Source organism: Hydra vulgaris, chromosome 09 (genome assembly GCF_038396675.1).
Source record: "Hydra vulgaris chromosome 09, alternate assembly HydraT2T_AEP".
Classification (NCBI taxonomy): Eukaryota; Metazoa; Cnidaria; class Hydrozoa; order Anthoathecata; family Hydridae; genus Hydra; species Hydra vulgaris.
Window position 1 is genome coordinate 31,288,698 of NC_088928.1, and position 18,648 is coordinate 31,307,345.

Here is an 18,648-nt window from a genome sequence, read left to right on the forward strand (position 1 = left end):
ACCATTTTTGAGGGATTCGTGAAAGTCGATCGGCCAGATTTAGCTCAGATGGAATCCATTGTACAATAATCTTAATATCTTTTGCTATTTCCTTTATCGTATTCAGCCGTCGTTGTACTAGCAGCTGAGAAATTCCCCGAGTCTTTACGCGATATTCTTCTTTTAAAACTGCGTCTAACCATCCCACGGTGCTCTTGCTATCGCTGTATACTGTGAGTTCTTTTATATCCCAATTCCTCCAATTAGAAGAACTACACCCAGTCCTACGGACGATGCATCACAGTAAAGCTCAGCTTTTCCATTCAATGGAACCAGTTATTTCCCACCAACCGAGTCCTCTTTTTCCAAACAGTGAAGCAACTCATTCATTTTTTCTTTGCAATCTTCAGAAACATACTCATTCCATGGAATATTTGCAGCTAATCGTTTGATGTATGAAGCTTGTAAACGCAAACTTCCTGCCACCGGGTAATGTCCAATAAGTTTACCTAAATTGCTAAAAAGCTGTGATCGTGTGACTGCATTTGAAGATTCGAATTGTACTACATTGTCCCGCTTCCATATCAATTCCCCATTTTTATTCCGTTCGACTCTCAATCCTAAAACACGTCCTTTTTCTAGCTCTTCTGGAGGTTTACACTGCAACCCAAATTTCTCAAGATGCTTCGCTACATTTTCAGCTGTTTCTACACTTTCATCGACAAATATATCAACAATGTAATTATCACATGCTTTCTTCACAGTAGAATTCAAATTGAGCACGTGACGAAGAATTGTAGTCATTATTGTTGGAGCCACGTTGATGCCAAAACACATTCTGGTGAAACAATACCGTTCCCCATTTATAATCACAGTTTGATATGGCCACAGTTTTTTGTCAATGTGAATTTGAAGGTAGACTTTCTTGAGATCAAGGATTTTTGCACTTTCAATTTTCCTCCAACGACGCAGTTTCTCTTGACAAACGTCGGCATTTGCTGTGTGACAATTTACAAATTCGTTGAGAGCTCGGAAGTTTTTGAAACAAGTCCACGTGTAGATTCAGCATGAACCACTGTAATTGAGCATCCAGAATCAATTAATGCTGTTCGGAACATTCCGTTTATTTTAACTTCTAATGATGGCAACGCTGTTTCAGGGAGAATACTGGATGCCATTATTTCCAAATTCTCCCTTTTCTTTTTAAACCTTGCAATCGTTTGATGCAGTCTTTAGCTCGATGATTGTGTGAACAGTTCTTGCATTTTGCCTCGCAGTCCCGTGCATAATGTCCAAATTTCCCACAATTAAAACATGTTATTTTATTTGTTCCGGCAAAACCAGTTGTTTGGGGAAGTAGCAATGTTGCTGCAACCATCACATTATCGGAACCATCTAACTGTCGGGCTTCTTGAGTCACTCGTTCCAAAGTAACAGCAACCTCAACAGCCTTTGCAAATGTAAGTTCTTCAGATTCCAGTAATAGCCGTTTGATCGTAGCTCCATCGTTAAAGCCAGTGATAAATTGGTCGCGCATCCTGTCATCTCTATCCATAAATTTGCATCCTTCAGCAGCTCTTGCAATCCGTCGTGAAAATTCCGTCACACTCTCGTTACTTGCTTTTTTAATTGTTGCAAATTCAAAGCGTAGTATTAACGATGACTTTGGTTTAAAAAGCTTCATAATATTTTCCTCGATCTCTTCGTAAGTCACTGAATCGTCTTCTGGGTATGCCGGCAAGCATAGATCTTCTAATGCAGAATAAATCTGTGGTGGCAAACATGTTAGTGTTATCGTTTTTCTCTTTGCTTCGTCAATGTCCATTGCCGCAATATATGTTCGCAGTTGACGGAAAAACCGTTGATGGTTGCCATCAAATACTGGTGGCATAATTGCCGAAATAGCTTGTTGCATTCTTCTATTCGTTTATATACATATATTAAAAACAACTATCTAAGCGTTTTTCAACCTTCTGTTTTATTACAAAAATCGTATATAAATACAAAGTTATAATTCCCATGACAATTATAAAACAACAATAGTCATTAAAAACATAAATGAATGCGTGACTTTCATCACGTTTATCTACGTGACTTTTACCACGTATACGTAATAATTTTAATTCACCAACTTTAATAGAACAGTCATTCAAAAGTAAAATATGTTGACCACCAAACTTTTGAATGTGAGGAATAAACATTTCATTGAGCCACTGCAAAACTTGATTACTTTCCATCCAACCAGATGGGGATGTTGTATAAAGTGTGTTTTGTGGGCTTCCTTTAATCTAATCATCACAGTCAATTCTTTGATTTGTAAACTACAAAAAGCGGTAGAAGGAATCCGTCAGCATTAACACAATTAAGAACAGTGTAGTTTAGAACACCTATTCTGGTAATTACTTTTGCATCACCGTTAAAACCAGTTTTATCACAATTCCACAAATGCATGGCTCTACTAAAACGTATTTTTGCTAATTCAGCATATTTTTTTAAAACATCAAAATAACGGGTAACAATTTCTGGTGTGCACGACCTGGTTTTTAAAGATGTTTGTAGCTGTTCTTTTGCTTAGTTCTGAGTTCCATCGACTCATAAATCCTTTGTACCATTTTTTTACACTTTGTACGCCGACCAGGCGTTCCATTTTTGAACAAACACGTTTCATCATTTTCAATTAAATAGTCTCTCACTAAACTTTGACCTTGATCTAATCGTCTACCAAAGCCCTAATCGCCAAGCAAATATACAAGCCTTCTGAAGAAGATGAACCAAAGTTAACTCGATAAAAGGGCTCAATTTTGTTGTATTGCCACTACCAACTACTAAAGTCTTATTTGATTTTTGGTCGAAAAACGTTAATTTTGGTATGCGGTATAATTGAGCTGCGGCTCTTTAGCTCAACTCGCCATTTTCAATCTTATCCAATCCGCTTTTTGTTGCCTCCTCAATGTAAGCCTTCTCGTTTTTTTTTTTGTTTTTTTTTTCATTTTAAGTTTAGTAAATTCAATTCAGTTACAGATTTAAAGAGATTTTTGAAATTGAAGAAACGATGCACTTTTGTGATTAATTTGTGTACTTTTGCACTTTAACTTCAACAGTATAAGTGCAAAAGTACAAAATTAATTAACACGAAAGTATGAAAACTTAAAAAACCCAAATGAAAAAAATAAACAAAGTTTAACTTAATAAAAAAATTTAATTAGAGAGAAAAAATAATGAACAGTTTAATCAATTAAATTTTAATTGATTAAAGGGGGAGTTAAGATGAAAACTAAAGAAAATCTTGTTTCCGTCATAACTTTTTAACGGAGTAAGATTTTGAAAATCTAAAACTATTTTTGATATTAGCAGAAAATTTCCAACAATATCGTTTCTTTTGTTTTTAAATTGCCTTTTTTTAAAATCTTTCATGCTAAGAACCTAATTTCCAATAAAAGGTTTGATTTTTAGGATTAGATTTTGTTTAAACTTAAATATTTTATTAAAGCAATCATTTTAATAAATTATAGTTTTCTATATACTTAAAATTAAAAACTTTTTTAAAATTTGCGAATATTTTTAGTGAAGATATTTAGTTTTCCCGATAAGTATCCGCTTTTGCGCACTGTCCGCTTTTGCGTCCGGTTTGTGGTGCTTTTACTCTTTTTTAGCTATAAAAAAGTAGATTTATAATTTAAATTAAAATATTTAATACTTTTAAAAAATAAAAATAATTACCTTAATTGTTTTATTAGTGCACATATTGTTCTAATATTTATAATACCATTTCTATAATATATTTTTAATATTATGTATAACTTAATATTACTCACATATGTAACAGACCGCTATTTTTTACAACACAATTCATGAAAAATCCCACATAGTGGTTACTTATAATTCAACATTTAAGTTGTGGAAAGCATAAGAACATTTTTGGACATTTCCGTGATTTATGATTTCTATAAATTTACAAATTTTCTTAATTAACTGCTATCAAAAATTCCTAATAATTAATATCATTTATAAATATGTTAAGAGGTTTTTTAATGATATTTTATGGGATATTTGTGGATTGTTTAGTAATGTAAATTTACAAGAAATTTATAAAGTGCAGGGTTTGAATTAAAGTAATAGAAGAGTTTAGTCAAAATTAAATAAAACAACCATTTGATAACATGAATGAACATAATAATGTTGATTATACAAAATGCTATTTATTTACTGAAGGTTCATGTGGGGAACATTTAAGATGAAAACTATCTGGGCTATTTAAATGCGACAAGTTAACACAAGTGCTTGGTAATGGTTTTACCAAAAAATATGTCATTGAGTCGCAAATACATGTGGAATTAAGTAATGAACAAGTTATATGTGCTTTTAACAAAAAAAAAAAATTGTGTCTCCAAAAAGCTCTTTTTCTTCAGAAAATGTTAATCAATTCTTAGCAAAAAGCGTTCCAGATATAAACCCTGTGAAATGGCTTTTTAGAAAAACACATATCAATGAGGCCCCAGTAAACATTAAACAGTTGGTAAATAGTTGGCCCGATCCTAATAACCAAATTTAGCTACAGTTGGGCCGACAGTCGGCTATTTAGTTGGTACCGTGAAAAAAACGTAATGCTTTTACCAACACTTAGCCAACTGTTTTATAAACTGTTGGTACCATTAACGGCTCAACAGTAATAAAACAGTTGGCTAACAGTTGGTACCATTACTGGCCCGACTATATGGTTTTTTTCGCGATTTTTTAAATTCGCTTTTGCACTTTAATTGAAAGTGCAAATGTTATAAATGTTTTCAATTTACTTTACAACTTGACGTGATAGTGAAAAATGAGTTGCATAATCGAAATCAAAATGAGAAATGCTATACAAAAAACAAATTGTTTGCTCGGCACCAGAAAAAAAATTTTTTTTGCTGACCTGTGTAATAATACAGTAATAATCATTGTAATAATAACAGTAGTAATAACAATAACAACTACAATTATAACAATAACAGTAGAAATTAATAACAGTAACAATAATAAAAAACTAGCAGTTAGCAACTCTTAATACGGGTTATGAGTAATTAAATCATAAATAACAAAAACTCATTAAAAACTTGATATAATATCTAAAAAATTAAATACAAATTTATCTATAAATAATATTTTAACTTTGACTCTCTATCATACCATTGCCTATAGTTAACGACATAAAGACCGCATTAACATCAGTTAAGTTCTTTTTAAAATCTGTCACAACACAGGTACCAGAAAATGGAAGTTAAGTAAAGCCTGCAAAAACCAAAAAAAAAGAAATTAAAAAAAAAAAATTATAATTTTTAATTAAAAAAGTATTATTATTGTAAGTAGAATTAGGATAATAATATGACCGAAAATATAAAGAATAAAAAAATAGCTATAACAGCCTAGGTCTATCAACACAAAACACAGCAACAATCCATCCAGTCGGAATCACGTGACTATATTGCGACACCAAAACTAACCATATTGAATTGGGGGAAAACAAACTATTCTTTTATACGCGAAGTACTTTTTAAAAAGCACTACGTCCTACAATTACTTTGAAACTTTATCAAAGGAAGCAGCAGAAAGATATCAGCGAAAAATAAATATTTTAGGTGATTTTACTTTATTTTTACATCTCTCTGTTTAATTAAAATAATGCATTAATTGCTGTTTAAATATAATTTTGGTTATTTTAGGATTAAGTAAATGTCCATACAAGTTTACAGCAGATTCTTGGAGTGAAGATCCAAGTCAGTGGCCTTCTTTGAGCTATCACAAACTTTATCACTACCTGATTAAAACTCCACGTAAGGGATTCTTATCTAATTTATATTTTAAAATTTTTATTTATTCAGTATTTCAGTAATGTTAGTAACATTAATTGCTAACATTTCAAAAACTGTTTGTTTTCTTTGCTTTGTAAAATACATTATGGATGTATTTACATGGATATATATTATAATATGCTTTATATTATATATTATTGGAAAAAAATAATGTATATACAAAATGCATATACATTTTTTTCAATGTTATTGTTTTTTAGGTATCTATTCTCCAGAAGCAATGGAAAACTATAAGGCATTAGAGGCTTGGAAATTCTTTCAAGATGGCTGGGTCCAAACTATTGTTCATTTGAAAGTATCTCAGGGTATTACTATTTTGAAATGTGAGGTTCGACCTTCATATAGGACCACATCTCCTAACCATAAACCTTGGGTTGCTCTTGACTCTCTTGGTAATGTTTTAACTGCTCACTGTGACTGTATGGCTGGGTATGGCTGGGTGTGACTGTATGGCTGGGTATGGCTGGGTGTGACTGTATGGCTGGGTATGGCTGGGTGTGACTGTATGGCTGGGTATGTCTCTTTTATATAAAATTAGTAAAAATAAAATTCAAAAATTCAATTATGGTTTTATAGTTTTTATCTATTTTTTTAGTCTTGGCGAAACATGCTCACATGTTGCTGCAATGCTATATAAAATTGAAGCCGCTGTTCGTATTGGAATGACATCGAGCACACCAACTGACTTGCCTTGTCAATGGAATCAAAATTTTACAAAAAATATTGTTGGCTCCCCAGTTTCTCAAATCAACTTATACACTGATGCTGCAAAAGAAAAACTTTCTAAAAACAGAATGAGAAAAATGCCTATCTCTCCAACACCTCATGAAAAAAATGATTTTTTATCAGAAATACAATCAGTGCAGCCCAAAACTGCTGCTCTTCATTTGTTTAAAGATTTTGATAAAGAATTTATTCAAATGGAATCTGTTTTAATACCAAAATTACCAACATCTTTAAGACAATTTTTTAATGAAAATTATAAATCATTTGATAATGAGCAACTGATATCTTATTTTGATGAGAAAAAAAAAACAAATAAGTTTGACTTCTGACGTTATAGTTTATGTTGAAGAAGCAACACGAAATCAAGCGCTATGTGATTCTTGGTTTAGAGTAAGATTTGGTCGAATAACTGGCTCCACTTTGCATCAAGTTTTTCATGCTAGAATTGAAATGCCACCTGTTTCATTAATTTTAAAGATTTGTGCAGAGAAAAATATACAGATTTAAAATCCTGCAATAAATTGGGGAAGAGTAAATGAAATAAATGCATCGACTTTATATAAACAGATTCATTCTGACTCAAATGCAATAAGTAATTCAAAACCACTGTCAGATATTTTTATTCATCAAAATTTGAGAGTTGAAAGTATTGACTTTGAAAAACCATGGTATGCAGCATCTCCTGATGGTGCTGTTTATTGTACTTGTTGTGGACATGGAGTTTTAGAAATTAAATGTCCTTTTAGTTTAAAAGACAAGTCATTAAGAGAGGTCATAGTTAAAGATGCTTTTTGTGTTGGTGTAAACATGAATGGAAACTACTTATTAAAAAAAGAACACCAATATTTTCTCCAGGTTCAACTTGAAATGAGAGTTACTGGAGTCAGTTACTGTGACTTCATGGTGTGGACACCCAGTGAATTTGTTGTATTGCGCATTGAGCCTGACACCTCTTTCATTGAGAATGTATTAATTAAGTGTGATATTTTTTGGAATACTTTTATTTTGAGAGAGTTAGTAACAAGAGAAATAGAATCAGAAAGAAAATTACTCCCCTCTACATCAAATAATCCTATAAATAAAGATATACTTTTTTGTATTTGTAAATCTAAAAGTTTTCAAAGTGATGATACAATGGTTGGTTGTGATTCATGCGATAACTGGTTTCATCTTAAATGTTTATCTTTGAAATCACCACCTAAATCTACTGTATGGCATTGCAGTGACTGCAAATACAAAAAAAAGATCCTAAACACAAAAAAAGTAATTTATGTATTTTTAATTTTTAAATAGAATTATTAGTTTTTTAAACTATATATTACATTATGGAATTTTTTTTTAGCCTTTTATACAATAATGGTGTACAGTTGAGAAATCAAAAAATTATTGGCTTGGTCACTTAAAAGAATATGTATCATCTTCGTGAGTTAAAAAAGCGGCTATTTTCATAGCCACATTTTATTAAAAGCATATTAAGGCATACACTTTAAACTGATGCAGTCATAAATAAAATACTAATAGACAGTTAAGTTGTTTTGCCTTTGATATAAAAAACCCTTGTCTGTCAAAAAGAGGATATTCTTTGATGAAGGCATTGACTATAAAAGTCATAACAACCTTGGATTAAGCTAGGTTGTAGGGTACACGTCCGATACTTATTAGTGCTTATTAAAAGGGTAATTAAGATTTTTCCTCAAGATCTAACAAACAAGAGCGGGAGGGTGGTTTTTAAAATGAACTCTCAATTCCTTGTTTTATGGTTTAGATTTTTTAAACAGTACACTAAAAAGTTGTTTTTTTTTTTATCAGTGTCTTGATAATTTTTTTTACTTTTAAGGCCTGATTACACTAAGAGTTAAAAAATCGTAACCCCTCTCTCTCTTTTTCTTTTTTTTTTTTTTTTTATCATTTTTTGAAAATAATAATAAACGAGGAAGAAAATAAAATAAATAAGAGGGTATGGAGTAGAGAGCTGCATGGGGTTGGGTTTCACGGGGATGGGTTCAGTTTCTGCGGGATTCCCATGGGGATGGATTGTGAAATTGCGGGAACCCCGCGGATATGGAATGGATTTTTCAAAATATTAGTTAAAATGAGGGATCAAATTTTTATTTATTTTCACAAAAAATTTGTTTGTCTAATCTCATTATAACATAACAGTAAAAGTAATTCAAATTGTTAAGTGTTTTTTTGTCATAGTGATTGATTGTTCTTCAGCCATATTGAGTATTTCAGCCATGTTGATATATTATTAAATAAATTGATTGGATATTGTTATTAATTATTATATATATTATCAAGGTGGTACTAGCCCAAGAAATTTCAAAAGTGTATAGTTTTACTATGTTTATAAGTTGTTTAGTGACAGAAAATCTTGAAAATCTGTTTCATTTTATTTCTTTTCTGTGTATTTTTAAATAAAAAAAATTCTTTTGACTATATTTTGAGAAATTTTTTTATAAGCTATTAAACTCTATTAATTAAACTCTTAACTATATTTTAATAAATTTTTTATGCTATTACATGGGAAGGGCCGATAAATGTTTGCAGGGATGGGTGGGGATGAAAGAAAATGCTTGCGGGGATGGGTGGGGATGGAAAGAGATGCTTGCGGGGATGGGTGGGGATGGCTTTGATTTCTGCGGGGATGGGTGGGGATAGAACAAAGTCCTGTCCCCATGCAGCTCTCTAGTATGGAGGGCTTAATGCACTTTCAAAGAGTAGTGAGGTCGTAAAACTGTTACGAAGGTTGTGAAGAAAACCAACCAAGCGGAACGCTTGAGTTAAATGAAGCATATAACGTTGGCATAAACGCCAAGAAATAATGTTTACAAAACAAACTTGTTTACGAACTGGGACGCGTCTAGCGTCCAATAAATATATAAAAGGAATGTAGATAGATAGTTATAGAGTAGAGAGTCAGTAGTTGTTAGGAAGGAAATAGAGATTGAGATAGAAATAGATGGAAGTTATATAGTGGTGTTTGAGGAACAATCATATTGTATTATTATTGTTATTATATGTAAATGTTGTATTAATATTATATTCTCAACCGATATCAAGTTCGTAGTTATCATTTATATATATATGTTATATATTAAATATAAGTTACCGAGTAACACCTTTGGAGTTTACCGCGTAACAAAGCGAACTGAATATTTTAATCTAACTTTATATATAACTAAAAGGTAGCTTCAGTTTGGTACAGAAGATTTTCTAGAAATTTTACCCAATTTTTCTGATTTTTTAACGGGAATCTGAATTCCCTTACTTTTCTCTAAACCGACAGACATCCTGCATTTTTTCCTTTAAACGTGTACGTTTTTGACACGGTAGAGAATTATTCTTAATTAAAAACCTCCCATTTTTAAAATTATAACCTACTTACAATAGTTCCTAGTAATCTTTAAAAGTAAACCACAGAAAATTACCTGCAGTGCTGGAACTACCTAGGGGCCACTCATAAAATGTGTAAGCATGTATGGGGATAGGGGTTACCCAAGAGCGTACAGGTGTGTACAGCAAACGGTGGTGTTCTAGATGGCAAGTATGTACGCGGTTTGACTATCACTTATGAATGTTTTCTTAACCTGTTTTTTTCCTAACAAAAAGCAAAATAATTTTCATTCCATCTGTTAAGAACTGCTTTTTTTTTAGTTATGCACAGAAAAACTTAAAAATTTTTATTTTCTTATATATATATATATATATATATATATATATATATATATATATATATATTGAAATAGCATATAAGAAAAAACTATAGAATATATATATTTTTTGTTACTAATAATAATCCATTAAACTTGTAAAAAATTATCTATGCCAAGTAATACTTTAAATATGATTTGTGGCTATGAAAATAGCCGTTTAAAAAATAACTAAGATAAAAAGTGAGTTTTGTCGTAAACGATACTTTCCCCAAGGTTTGTCAGAGCAGCGCATACGGTTACTATTTTGTCACAATTAGAAAGAGTAAGTGACGTAGCTTCGTCAGAAATGTTTTTAATTGTTCGCAGTGGCAAAGTACCTTGAAGAATTGTGTAGCGATTTTTTAATAGTCCAATAACTCTTTCAATATGTATCCTAACCGATGATATATTACGAGATTTTTCTACATCTGAAGCAGAAAGTTGAGCTTTACCTTTCGTAAAAGCTGGGTTTATCAACAAAGAGCAGCTTCCAGCAGCAAAATCATCTTGCAATGTAAAACCTCTATCTGCTAAAATTTGATCACCTGGCATATGGTACTTGCTAGATGCAAATTCTGATTCACGTAAAATTTGATTATCTGAAGCTCTACCTCCGTAGCACTTTGAAATAAAATTGATGGCTCCAAGAGGTGTACATGATATAAGACATTTTATTGTGCAATGTTTTTTATATTGGCTGAAAAACTGTGCTCTTGCCATAAGGGATGATGGCGATTCCACAAAAACCTCAAAACAATCAATAATCGACGTTAATCTTGGAAATTTGTTCTTGAAAACTGGAGGAATTGTGTTATAAATATGATCCCTATCTTGCATTTTTATTAAATACTTTAATTTAACATACATTATATCAATCCATTTCCAAAAATTATCTAATGCAGTAGTTTTTTTAAAACCAAACATAAACGATAACATATCAATGTTAATGTTGTGTCTCAACTTTACTAAGCAAAATACTATTTGATCTGCTGAATCCAATATGTTAAGCAAATTTTCATCAGTTCCTTTGCACAGGAAACACAGCAGCTTTTCTAATACTGGTAGACTAAGACCTGTAACCATAGTGCATTTATCAGGTTGTGATCGAATTTTATTTATTCCCAGATTGCAATTATTAAATTTTAGGGACATAAACTTTGACATGAATAAATCCCTTTCTAGGCGAAGATTATTTATTTCACTGTAGAGTTGTTGTCTCTCAGATCTAGTTACAGAGCTTACGCCATCAATATCTGCATACAAATTGAAAAGACTCTCAGAGGAATTTTTCCTCAACTGACAATCGGTGTCAATAAGAACACTTGTTTCTAAAAAATAGAAGAAAAAAGTATTAGTATTTACTTTTTACAAATATTTTATATAAAAGACTAAGATATAATTGAAGCTAAGATAAATACTTTTTCCGTAACTCTCATTGGAATCTACAGTACTTAAAGGAATAGGAAATTCTGAAAAAAACAAAAACATTGTATTTATAAGGAATTTCTAAAAAAAGTAAAAAAAATTGGTCATTTGAGAAACACTTCATATCCAAAATAAAAAATCCATAATCTAATATTTTTTGAATTTTTTTGTATGTTTCTTACAGGGGTGACTAAGTGGAGATGATTTGTTTTATGCATATTGGATGTGTCTAGCCTTCACAAACAATTTAATGTTGAAATTAATTTTGGCCAAAAATTGACATGAGGTGTTTCTCAAAGGATTCATATATATTTAAAAAGAAAAAAAATCAATACCTTGTCTAAAAATATCATTAGAGCATTGTTCTAAATTACTCTTATTAAGAGTAGAAAACCAAAATTCTAAAAAGAAAAATCAAACTTTTTTAAATATGTAAGTACATGTATATAGATTTGAATATAATAACAAATCCCTGTTTAAAACTTTTGCTAAAACAATGTTCAAAAATATTTTATTTGCATTTAGGGTGATAAGTTCTGAAAAATATTAACACAAAATGTTTATAAATGAGTTTTACAATTGTGCAAAATAAAATATATAAAAAATTATTTGAAAAAAAAATTTTCAACTTAAGATTGAAATTTTCAACTTAAGATTAAGAACCTTTAGATTTAAAAAAAAATTTCATTATTCATTGGAAAATAAATTCTTGAGAATAATTTTTTATTAATTTACAATAAACATTACCAATGCAAAATACAAAAATTAGCTAATTTTTAATTTTATAGTAATTGTATGCTCTACTCATATCTATTATAAAACTATTGGTAAAGCATTGTTTTATAGTAACTCTTTACGGTATAGAAACACTAAAACCTGGGAAAGAAAAATCAAAATTTGAAGGAAAATAAAAGAATATATACATCTGAATACAATAATCAATACCTTCTGTAAGACTTTTGCTAGAGCATTGTTTTAAAAGATCTTCGTTACATGTAGAACTACTTAAACTTTTGCTGGAACTTTATTCTAATTGTTCCTTATTTGATGTAGAAGGACAAAATTCTATATAAAAAAAATGTTTTTAAAAAATCTTTATTATTTACCGTGTTTTTTTTTAAACATAAGACATGAAGTTAAAATTAAAATCAAAACATTGCTTGTTTAAAATTAAAAACAATACCTTGTTTTTCAAAACTCTTGCTAGAACATTGTTCTAAAAAACTTTCTGTGTATGCAGAATCACTGATTTCTGAAAAATTGAATAAAATATTTTCAGAGTATTTTTTATTCATTTACATTACAGGTACAACACATTGTCATTCATTTAAAATATCAATAAAATTAACTAATTTACTTCATTATTAAATCTTAATGACCTTTACTACATAAGCTCTTTTTTTCAATTACAAAATTAACTTTTTCTATGTTAGATTCATCAAAAAGTTTTAGTTTCTTACGTGCAGGAACAACCAAATCTGTTTAAAAAAAAACTATCAAAAACAAAACTAAAACATAGCATTTCAAAATAACAAATGAGAGTATTACTAAAAATGATTTGATATATAAAAATAATTTTTACTTTGTCTATTTGTTCTTCTATTGACTCTATTAATTCTACTAATGTTAATTTTTCTTTGAGGGGAACTTAGTTTTTCAGTATCAAAGATTGAAGGAATTGAGTCTGGATGTTTTTCAAAAAGTTCTCTTTTACCTAAACAATTGTAAATATTGTGGTATAAAAAGTACTGATATTTGTATAAGTATTTATCAAAATTTATTTAAGATGCAAAGTAAAAGTAACCCACCAGTAATAAAATGTGCCGAACAAACATAAACATTAGAAGACTTAGGAGACCACTGCTTCCTACATGCATTATTATCTGCAGCACGATTTATCGCATTTAGCCACTTTCTTCGAAGTACTTCATCTTGAGGAAGACTATAAAACTTAAGTTGATGATTTTTTTTAATATTGTTAGTGCAACCAACAATACAACAACTTTTTGGCATTTTTAAAAAAAAGTACTCAACAAACCGCTATGGATTTTTTAGTTTGTTTTCCCCCAAATAAAGATGGTTAATTTAAAAAAAAAAACTTTTTAAACGGTGTGACGTCACGCCGACTAGATGAATACCGCATAGCATAAAATATTTGTAAGCACACATTACTGCGTCTCCAGAGTAATTAAAAAAGAAAAGATTATAAAAAGGCTAGACAACACAATGTAGTAACACTGGCAAATAACACCACAACTTAATGAGATATTTTAATGAAATCTTTTTAGTTCAAGTATAACCTAAAAAACTTAAACTAAAAAGATTTTATTACAATATTTGAACAATCGAGGGACAATTATTGTTAAACGTTTTGAACAATTATACCATAAAATAGCAAGTAACTCATAAATATTTCTTATAAATGGTCATTAACAATTGTGGTATTAAGAACTACTTAAGAGCTCAGTAATTAAAAAAGTTTTATTAATTCTCCCTCTCATCTAAGAGAGAGAGGGAGAGAAAGAAAGTGTTTCCAAAGCAGCATGTTAAAAAAATAAAAAAACACGCAATAAATAGTAGTAAGTGGTTTTATTATGTAACCAGTAAACAAAATTATTTTTACCTTGTTTTAATTTCCAGCATTTCTTAATTAAGCTCCAGCTTCTCTCTAACTGTTGACTAATGATTAATAGAGTAAATTTCACATATTAACTTACAAAATTAAAATCATGTTTCAACAGTAAGCAAACTAATCAAGTGATGACAAAGGCAACTAAAAAAAAAAGAAGAACATAATTATGTTTGAAATTGTAAAAAAATGTAAAATCATTTAAATTCAAAACTGTTATTAATTGTTACTATAAATAGTAAAATTCATACTTTTCTTTGTTCTAAATTGTCTAAAGTAAAATCAAATTAACAGACATTAACACTGCTTGACACTTAATTCTGGCAAGTAAGTTTTCTATTTGCTGAGCAACATTTCTTACATTTCAACAACGACTAATTTCATTTTGCCTAAATCTATCTCTTTCACTTGACAACAACTATTTTCAAGTTGCCTATTAATATTTACATTAATAACTTATTTGAGCCTAATATTATCCACTTCAATTTCACTATTATCATTAAACATATTGCCAGTAATATTGCTATTGTTAAAGCTGAATAATAAAAAAATTTACATCAATTATCTTTAATTTTAACAAAGAATCTAGACTACAATGCACAAAATTATTTGAGTAAGTGGTCAACAAATTACTGACTGTAATTTGTTGATCAATTTAGTGTCAACAAATTACAGTCAGTTTCTATGTTAAATACATAAAATATATATCTAATATAAAATAAATCCAATATAAAATAGATAAAAAAATAGTAAACTTACTCAAATCAGTATCAGTTATACTGCGTGAAGTGACTAAAAAACACTTCAATTCTTTCCGATTGCGCTAAAAAATAGCTTTCAGCTTTTTCCAATTGCACTAAAAAATAGCTTTCAGCTTTTTCCAATTGCACTAAAAAATAGCATTCAGCTTTTTCCAATTGCACTAAAAAATAAAACAAAACTAACTTAGCAAAATTGCCTAGTTTTTAAGAATCTGAAAACAAATAAGTTAATAACCAAGAACAAAGAAACATTTATTTATTAAAACTACTATATTTAAACAAATTAAATTAAACAAAGAACAACATCAATTCTCCTTAAAGGCTAAGAAAAATTTTTCAGCTCAAATTTGCTTGCAGACCTTGCTTGTAAAACCATGTGAATAAGAAACACATTTAGAAAAGCCTAGAAACTACTTAAAAATGACATATGCAACATTGAAGTTTAGACATTGACTGGACTAATTAATAGTAGATGTTTTTAAAAAATTCATACAAATTTAAATACTTTGTTCTTCTATATCGTCTAAATCCATCATATGATAAACATGAAATGAAAAAAATGTAACGAATAAGTAAACACAAAGATAAACATCATATATGAATCGAAAATCAATGTATTGATAGATTATTGTCAATAACAATAAGGGCATAGAAAAAGTCGTTTAGGGAAGTGCTAAAAATAATACCATATAAGCTATACCTACGTTTATAGAAACAGTTACTCCGAACACCCTGTATATATATATATATATATACAGGGTGTTCGGGATAAATTTGACATATTTATAATTGATTATACTTTTTTGTAGATTAGAGGTATTAATACACACTACAGGTCATTTAAAAGTTTGAACCCTTCTTCATTCATATACAAGATGTAAGAAAGGATGGATGACTGGAACCCACCTGAATCTTTCTTTCTTTAGATTATTCACCTCCCCAAGGCCCGAGGGGGGCCACTACAGTCGAGGAGGCTACTCATTTTTTTTTTTTTGTGTGTTTTTTATTTATTTTATTTTTTTTAGTTGTTATTCGTGGTGCAACCCTCTCTCAACTCTTTAACTCCAAAACACGAACCTTGCCGAGCAAGGCCGCTACGCGGAGAAACTAAGTTGAGCGCGGTACTTCCAGGAACGTGGTGGGAGTCGAACTCTGAACCTCTCGCTTACAAAGCGAGCGCTCTTACCACTACACCACTACCGCATTCCGAATCATGGAAGAGAATAACTTGCATCATGATGATTCGTGCCGGCCATCAAAATAAGGATATTATGACTGCTGCCCAATGCTCCCTGAACACAGTAAAAACAATCAGGTATGAACTAGAGACTTGCAATGGTGACTACGAGGATGTAGTAAGAAGAAAGATCCCTAGCAGACGATCTGATTGCGTTCGTACAGCAGAATTCCTCGCAAGTCTGCAGGAACAAGTGTTGAAGAACCCTGGCATTGGAATTCGGGCTTTGTCACGTGAAATGAATGTTGCATCCTCTACTATGAAGCTTGCACTCAATGAAGACCTTCGCTACTACTCATACAAGCATCCAGAGGATGCAACATTCATTTAACGTGACAAAGCCCGAATTCCAATGCCAGGGTTCTTCAACACCTGTTCCTGCAGACTTGCGAGGAATTCTGCTGTACGAACATAATCAGATCGTCTGCTAGGGATCTTTCTTCTTACTACATCCTCGTAGTCACCATTGCAAGTCTCTAGTTCATACCTGATTGTTTTTACTGTGTTCAGGGAGCATTGGGCAGCAGTCATAATATCCTTATTTTGATGGCCGGCACGAATCATCATGATGCAAGTTATTCTCTTCCATGATTCAGGTGGGTTCCAGTCATCCATCCTTTCTGACATCTTGTATATGAATGAAGAAGGGTTCAAACTTTTAAATGACCTGTAGTGTGTATTAATACCTCTAATCTACAAAAAAATATAATCAATTATAAATGTCAAATTTATCCCGAACACCCTGTATATATATGTATATATATATATATATATATATATATATATATATATATATATATATAAACACTTTTTTAATATATATATATATATATATATATATATATATATCTAAACTCTTTAGATATATATATATATATATATATATATATATATATATCTAAACTCTTTAGATATATATATATATAGTATAGAGTTTATATATATATATATATATATATATATATATATATATATATATATATATATATATATATATATATTATACACATTTGTAATACCAAAAACTAAATGTATATCAGCTCATTATTTTAATTAGAAAGAGTTTTAGATTTTAAAGTAAAAAGTAGAACATCAAGTTTTTTATACACTCATATGTTTATATTTACTTCATAAAAAAACAAGTCCAAGAAATAGTTATCTAATTAAAGATTATTAAATAGTTTGCAACTAATTTTTTTTAATGAGGTTTACCATGTCTTTCTTACTAGAATTATTGGACATTAATTCTCTGCTAGCAACTTGACTCAAGGTCAAGTTGTAAGTATTTCTTCTGGCCTGACCAAAGACATGGCAAACACTTTCAGATGTCATTTTTACACATCTTTTAACAGATTGTGTATGGGAAGGCCACATTGTTACTTTCATTGGAGTGTTAATAAATTCTTTAACTGCTTCAGTTGATAAATGACATGTTAGAGGTGGTTCAGTAATATCACTCCAGTCTATAAGTTCAGACAAACAGGTTGCTTCCATAATGATGGCAGGAGTCTTTCGAATCCTCAAAGATCTCCAAATTGAAGTGCCTCATTCCCTGCTCCTCTTATTTTAACTATTTTATCAACTGCTTCTTTTCGCTCATCTTCAATTTGACTACAGAGCATACTTTGCAAAACTGATTTAGGGTGAGCAAACCATGCTGATCGTTTGAAAGTCGGCAAAACAATGTCAATTACCTCCTGAGTTTGATTTTTTAGTAATTGCATATGTTTAAGTAAGTTTATTGGTCCTTCCACCCAGCACGAATTTACTTTAATACTAAACCAGTTGGGAATATAGACATCTACTATGTACTCAACAATCATTTTCAACCTATTTAAAAGGTCACCTGTTAACCCATGTTTGGATACCCAGATTCTGCAAAACCTTAAAGCAGTAGTTAGCCATCTACTATGACAAACAGGACCGATTTCTAGTAATGCAAGTCTCTTAGGCAGAACTCCAGTTTTAATAAATTTCACAATTTGGTACGTATAGCTCTGATCAGTGCTTAGATCTTTGATAATGTCAGGACCAATGTAGATAAGTGGATAGTTTTCACACACTTTTAAAAATTCTGGGTTAATTTCAAGGTTGGTAGCATCATTCAACATCTTACCCAGCGGTCCTGACCAATGATTGCTGGCTTTAGTAGGACCATCAAGAAACTTAATAAGACTTCTTAACCCTAGTTTACCAGTGTGCAGATCACATTCAATCCATACAATTTTTTTATTAAGTTTTTTTTCAACCCATTGTATTACTCCTCCTGCCCATCCAGTATTTAAATTAGTACTATCACAACCTATAGCTTCCAATGTCAAATGTAAACATCTTCCTTTAAGCCATTTGA

General features: G+C 30.4%; 2 protein-coding genes across 5 annotated transcripts; one reads left to right on the forward strand and one right to left on the reverse strand.

Annotated features, from left to right (window-relative positions):
* Positions 1–5,416: 5,416 nt before the first annotated feature.
* On the forward strand, positions 5,417–8,320 carry LOC136084714 (uncharacterized). Of its 3 annotated transcripts, none has more exons than XM_065805349.1 (5): positions 5,417–5,591; positions 5,676–5,786; positions 6,026–6,338; positions 6,421–7,814; positions 7,894–8,320. In XM_065805349.1, exons 3-4 carry the CDS (start codon positions 6,313–6,315, stop codon positions 6,878–6,880), a joined length of 486 nt encoding a protein of 161 aa, XP_065661421.1. In that variant the 5' UTR covers positions 5,417–5,591; positions 5,676–5,786; positions 6,026–6,312; the 3' UTR covers positions 6,881–7,814; positions 7,894–8,320. The 3 variants fall into 3 exon arrangements, with proteins under 3 accessions (XP_065661421.1, XP_065661420.1, XP_065661419.1); XM_065805348.1 differs by having other exon boundaries at positions 5,419–5,591; positions 6,026–6,282; XM_065805347.1 differs by having other exon boundaries at positions 5,419–5,591; positions 6,026–6,254.
* Positions 8,321–10,315: 1,995 nt separating this feature from the next.
* Positions 10,316–13,767, reverse strand: LOC105849040 (uncharacterized). 2 transcript variants are annotated; one of them, XR_010640806.1, is made up of 7 exons: positions 13,480–13,767; positions 13,254–13,385; positions 12,855–13,149; positions 12,617–12,736; positions 12,007–12,072; positions 11,665–11,715; positions 10,316–11,574 (listed from the first exon to the last, which is right to left on the reverse strand). XR_010640806.1 is itself a non-coding variant. In XM_065805350.1 (4 exons), exon 4 carries the CDS (start codon positions 11,408–11,410, stop codon positions 10,436–10,438), a length of 975 nt encoding a protein of 324 aa, XP_065661422.1. In that variant the 5' UTR covers positions 11,411–11,574; positions 11,665–11,715; positions 12,007–12,072; positions 12,617–12,736; the 3' UTR covers positions 10,316–10,435. The 2 variants fall into 2 exon arrangements, 1 of the variants encoding a protein (XP_065661422.1); XM_065805350.1 differs by lacking the exons at positions 12,855–13,149; positions 13,254–13,385; positions 13,480–13,767.
* Positions 13,768–18,648: the final 4,881 nt, after the last annotated feature.